The 6,000-nt window shown below is 40.8% G+C and overlaps 1 protein-coding gene across 1 annotated transcript in view; it reads left to right on the top strand.

Moving 5' to 3' along the window:
- LOC125622800 (V-type proton ATPase 116 kDa subunit a 2) overlaps nt 1-6,000 on the top strand; it is a 53,311-nt gene continuing 47,311 nt past the window's right edge. The window contains exons 1-5 of the mRNA XM_048821210.2: nt 1-168; nt 1,546-1,659; nt 2,883-2,959; nt 4,393-4,588; nt 5,734-5,834. Of these exons, the coding sequence (XP_048677167.2) occupies nt 75-168; nt 1,546-1,659; nt 2,883-2,959; nt 4,393-4,588; nt 5,734-5,834 (582 nt within the window). The 5' untranslated portion in view covers nt 1-74. The remainder of the gene's footprint in view (nt 169-1,545; nt 1,660-2,882; nt 2,960-4,392; nt 4,589-5,733; nt 5,835-6,000) is intronic.

Raw genomic sequence — 6,000 nt, 5'->3', positions numbered from 1 at the left:
ACCAAGGCCCGCCGCAAGATGGCGGCTGAGCTGAGGCGGCCTCCGCCGCGTTTGTCGGGCAGCCGCTGCCCGACATGATCCCTACTGTTCTCTGGGTGCTGCTGCTGCTGCCGGGGTCTGAGCCCCCCACGGGGCGGGCCCAGACCCCGGCCCCGCCAGGGAACCCCGGTGGGTGCTGTTGGGATCCTGGCAACTGTGGGGCGGGGGTCTCTAGGTTTGGGGGGCCCGTCTGGCTGCCATCCTCGGGTCTGCGGGGCGCTGTTCAGTTCAAACCCGGGGCAGGCTTGGCAGCGGACGAAGCGCAGACACCTGTGTGGGAGAGGCGGCCAGAGACCATTGGGGGTGGGGTGGGGTGGGGTGGGGAGGGGCAGGCAGTGACCCCTGTGAGAAGTGGGGGAGGGGGACACAGGTACATGTTGTGGGGGAGGGTTACCAGTTTTGGTTGGACGTATTCCTAGGGATTTAATCACATGACAATCTTTAATTAAAGATTAATCTGTAGTTCCTGGAGACTCCAGGCCAATCCTGGAGGGTTGGCAACCGTAATGGGGGGACTGTGGGACGGCCCAGAGCCCTGTGAGGGAGGTGGGGGGGAGGCCAGAGAGACCGACGGGGGATAGGGTAGGGGGGGCAGTGTGGAGGGACCTGAGACCTGTGGGGGAGCTCGGAGGATGGGATAATGGGGAGGGGGCAGAGAGATCTCTGAGGGGGCAGGGGTTAGGACAGTGGAGTGGGGTTACATAGACTTTAGAGAGTGGGGTGTACAGATTGAGGATTAATCAATCCCATAGGAGAAGCAGGAGGGGAGGGACACACTGACCTATGGCAGGGGGCTCGTACGGTCAGGTGCTGGACAGGTCAGGGTCTTGTGGCTCATGAGAGAGGTAGTGAGAGTTAACCAATGACTATGACTAGTGGGTGTTTATAGATTTTTGGAGACGGATTGCATGGGGCTATTTGGTCATAGAGAATGGGGGACAAGGAAGGGTCAGAGAAAGCCATAGGTCTCTCTCTCGTTATGGGTGTACTCTGGTAATCTGGCTTTCAGAAGTGAGTCTTCAGTGTGTGAAACCAAAGGTATTAGTCCTGCTTGGAATATGCAGACATCAGTAAATGTTCCTGGATACTAGAGGTTTATTTTGTGGGAGGAGTAATCATCATTTTTTAGGATATCAGAACTTTGTTTTTAATTTTTAGCAAAGGCTGCAGACAAGACTCCATAAAACACAAGGTGCGTGTGTCCAGAAGAGTAAGAGAAATTTAGAAATAGCCTTCAGACGATCCTTTAGGATTTTTTGTTTGTTTCTTTGGGCTAAGTTTAAATGACCTGTTGAGGCTGTCACAGAGATTTGAGTGTAGAAAACAAAAATCTGGTGGGCTACTATTCTTTTGGGCTCTATGAGAAATTGGTCTTTGTTTATTTTTAATTATTTAAATTAAACTTAGAATGCCAGAAAAAAAATCAAGCCGTGTCCACCCCATTTTGTAATAAATATAAGATTTTGCGGATATTCTGAATATTAATACAATTTGTTTTCTTTTTAGTCTTTCAGCCTTCTTTTATCCACATGTCTGGGCCCACGGTCAGTTCATTTTTAGTTGGGAATTCAGCAGATGTTGCTCTGGCTATAAATGTAATTCATGTGAACACTGAGACAGGTGAGATCACTTAAAACCATTACTTTTAAAAACTACAGTCAAACAAATATTAGTTGAAATCTTAATTCACTTTCTGTTCCTAAGATGATTGGAAGGAAAATTGTATACCTTGTTTTACAATTGCCTCTGTACTGGGTGCTCCAGAGTACTCCTACTGATCAAATAAGGCCTTGATCCTACAACCAGCACTGCACAGAGCCCCATTGTCTCCACTGAGGCTTCATGTGGACATGGGAGTCTGCCAATGAGGCAAGGTGGATTGATTTATACTAAGGTGATTTAAATCACCAAATTAAAAGCCTCAATTTAAATAATTGATTTTCATCAACTTTTCCATTTGTACTTCAGTAATTTTCTAAAGAAAGGTGTATTCTCAGTATTTCATATAACCTTTAAAACACGTTGATTTACAACTAAAGAGAGTCTTTACACTAGATTTGGTACATGTGTTTGCTACCTACAGAAGGGTACAGTGTAACTTTATACATTTATTTAAGCAGCTATGTAGCTCAGGGGTTCTCAGACTGGGGGTCGGGACCCCTCAGGGGGTTGTGAGGTTATTACATTGGGGGTTGCGAGCTGTCAACCTTCACCCCAACCCTGCTTTGCCTCCAGCATTTTTAATGGTGTTAAATATATAAAAAAGTGTTTTTAATTTATAAGGGGTGGGGGTCGCACACAGAGGCTTGCTATGTGAAAGGGGTCACCAGTACAAAAGTTTGAGAACCACTGGATTGTAGCTTAATATTTTCAGATTCTTAATTGTACATTTTTAGTATGTTACAAAATGGTGAATAATATATTGCTTATTTACTAATATTGTGCCATATTGGTAAAGCTTCACTTTCAAAAGTTAGATGGTTTTCCTCTGCTTATTTCTTTATAGAGAAAAGCAGCCTTTAATGGAAAGTTTTTGACAGAGGCTCATGGTTTCAGCATATTTATTTTTTATTTCAGTGTTTTAAGAGATTATAAATCTAGGCCTTAACATATTTTGTATGAAATTAAGTTTTTCTTTTTAAAAATATATGTTTTTAAAATTAAATCTGATTATAATTTAAATAACAAAATTAAAACAAATCCAATTTAAATAAATCCATGATTTTTATCTATTCTGCCATATGGAGCCAGTTGCAGGATCGGGGTTTAACTTTGCTCCAAGTGTAGATGAGAATGACGTAAAGCAGCAAAACAAATTTTACCGTTTTTTCTTTTAAATTTAGGAATGTTGCCTACCGTTGCCTACTGCAGTGGGAGTAACAGATATGGTGAATGGAGTTTGAATGTTTCTTATGGTATGGTACGTAAAATACTGATTCTTCACTCTAAAGGTAGGGAGTAGAAGTTTGGTGTATTAAAAGTTAATGTGAAGCTAATTTAATGGTAGCATAAAGAATACCCATGTTTGATTTCTTGTCTTGATCTCTTACTTCTTGGAATAATCATTCTTGTGGACACTGAAGATCCCACCACACTTCTGATAAGAATAGGGATTTAGGGGTGTAGTTTAGCCAAAATTCAGCTCTGTCATAAGAACATAAGAATAGCCATACTGGGTCAGACCAAAGGTCCATCCAGCCCAGTATCCTGTGTACCGACAGTGGCCAATGCCAGGTGCCCCAGAGGGAGTGAACCTAACAGATTATGATCTAGTGATCTCTCTCCTGCCATCCATCTCCACCCTCTGACAAACAGAGGCTAGGGACACCATTCCTTACCCATCCTGGCTAATAGGCCTTAACCTCCATTAATTTATTCAGTTCTCTTTTAAACCCTGTTATAGTCCTAGCCTTCACAACCTCCTCAGGCAAGAAGTTCCACAGGTTGACTGTGTGCTGAGTGAAGAAGAACTTCCTTTTATTTATTTTAAACCTGCTGCCCATTAATTTCACTTTGTGGTCCCTAGTTGTTATATTATGGGAACAAGTAAATAACTTTTCCTTGTTCACTTTCTCCACACCACTCATGATTTTATATACCTCTATCATATCCCCCCTTAATCTCCTCTTTTCCAAGCTGAAAAGTCCTAGCCTCTTTAATCTCACCTCATATGGGACCCGTTCCAAACCCCTAATCATTTTAGTTGCCCTTTTCTGAACCTTTTCTCATGCCAATATGTCATGGTGGTTGACTGCTGCCTGCCTCTCCAGAAGTAGATGCACTTGCTATCTGTCTGTAGTTTGTGAAGGGGATTGAGATCTTTTGAAAGGTGTTATATAAGAATGAAAGGTGCTACGTAAATGCTAGACTATCACTTTTATTTATTATTATGAATTCTAGAATTTCTGTGGGATACCATGATTTTCATGGCTTGTGGTCATCCAGAAGTGTTTGCTAAGTTGAGGCTTTGATGGACAGCAAAATCAGTCCAAACCACAGCTGGCAGGACTTTATGAGGAACCAAAAATGAATCCTTTTGCTTGTTTTAGGTTTGTGCATGTAAGTTTTGAGGTAGTATAATTCATTTAAATGTGAGCAAACATCAGTGTAGATATGTTAATAAATTCTGCATACATTTCACAGCTTTGTTTACTTGCAAATCTCAATGCAGACATTTCAAGTTTGTCCCAAAACAAGTATTATTTTTGATACAATAATATACAGAGGCTTCAGTTATAACACAGGTAGCAGAAGGGATACACTGTCAATGATGCTTGCCCTGCACAAAGGTGATGCAGGGTACAATCTAGTAAATTTAAAAATAGCTGTCAAACTTTAACTGATGTTTTTCAGAATGTTTCCAAAGTGACTGTAACCTTGATGAGAAACCTGCAGTTGTGTTTGTCTAATGCAACTGATTGCTGCATGGAGCCACTTTGCGTTGTTGAGACTCTTCAAGTTTCTGCTTGCCGTGGTTCAAAAACATTGGCAAATCTCCTGATTCAAGCTGAAATATATGCCAACTCTTCCTTTACGGGAAATGTGTCAGGTAAGTGTTTAGGTAGTTAAAAAAAAATCAATATTTTGTCTGGTTCCAGTTTCATTTTTGAATATTTGTATGTCTTCCTTGGCACTTCCCAGTGTGCTAACTCTTGTTGCTCCAAATTTAATGTATTTATAATTTATAGACAAAGGATTAAATCAAATCAAAACACTCATTAACATCAGTTGCACCAGCCAGCATTGTACCCCATATTTTTGGGGGGCTACAGTTGTGTCTTTTGGGCATTTGCAAAATTGATTTAATAAGGTAATTACAAGCTAAACTCCCTTTGCAGTTCCATTGCTTGTGAGGCAGACTAGTAGTAATTGTTTTATTTTTTTCAATTAATGATCATTATTTTTTTTAAACAGAAGAGAAGTGATGATTAAAATATAGTGATGTGTGTGACGGTGCCCCCCATAGGGGTTTATGGAGATATGCTTATGAATGTATATATGACATAACTAGACTATGTTTAAGCTTTATACAGGGTAAAACGGATTTATTCAGGGTTTGGACCCCATTAGGAGTTGGGCATCTGAGTGTTAAAAACAGGCACACTGCTGCATGCAGCTTTCAATTAAGCCTACAGCTGTTACAGGATGTGGTTCAGACCTGGGTCTGGGTTTGCAGCAGGCTAGCGGGTCTAGCTCAAACCAAGCAGGGCACTGAAGTCCTTAGCTGACTGGGCAGGAAAGCAGGGACAGAAGTAGTCTTGGAACATCAGATGGTAGCTCCCAGGGGGTTTCTGTGGTCCAACCTGTCACAATGTGGATATGTAACATCTAATTTATTTTAGTAGTCACTTTCCATCTGTTCAGTCTTAATGCAAACAGGATTCTTCTAATCTTTTAGGTTAGACATCTGAGATGTGAAGTTGCCTGTTAGAGGGGAGTCCTTAGTGAGTTTGGTTGGGGTGGGTTTGGCCCAAAATGTAAGGTAATTGGAGATAGGGCAGCAATAAAAGAACCTTGGTACTATTTGTCAATATTTTAAAAAATAAAATGTATAAGGTAGGAATTACCTTTAATGCATACTTTCTCTTTTTCTTTTTTAAAAGAATGTTGTCTCAAATCTGATTAGTGGTACTGCAATGCAAATGAAAATGTTAATTTTATGGCCTAACTTTATTTTATATTACCCTTTTATAGAAAATGCAACCGTCATCCCTAACCAAGTGTTTCAGCCCCTTGGCTCTTGTCCTTGTAACCTGACAGCTGGAATTTGTGATATTCGTTGTTGCTGTGATCTGGTACTTATTATACATATAATTTTTAAGTTATTCCCTTTAAAGTATTATGTTACCAGTACTCTTAGGGAAATACAGCAAAGTCCACTAAAATACCTGAGAAATTATTTGTTAAAATATTGTACATTGGTATCGACTGTCTGTCTTTGAAGAGTAAGTACATAACTTT

The sequence above is a fragment of the Caretta caretta genome, chromosome 15 (assembly GCF_965140235.1).
Source record: "Caretta caretta isolate rCarCar2 chromosome 15, rCarCar1.hap1, whole genome shotgun sequence".
Classification (NCBI taxonomy): Eukaryota; Metazoa; Chordata; order Testudines; family Cheloniidae; genus Caretta; species Caretta caretta.
Note: the sequence above shows the minus strand (reverse complement) of the source record. Positions and strands in the feature narration are given on the sequence as shown.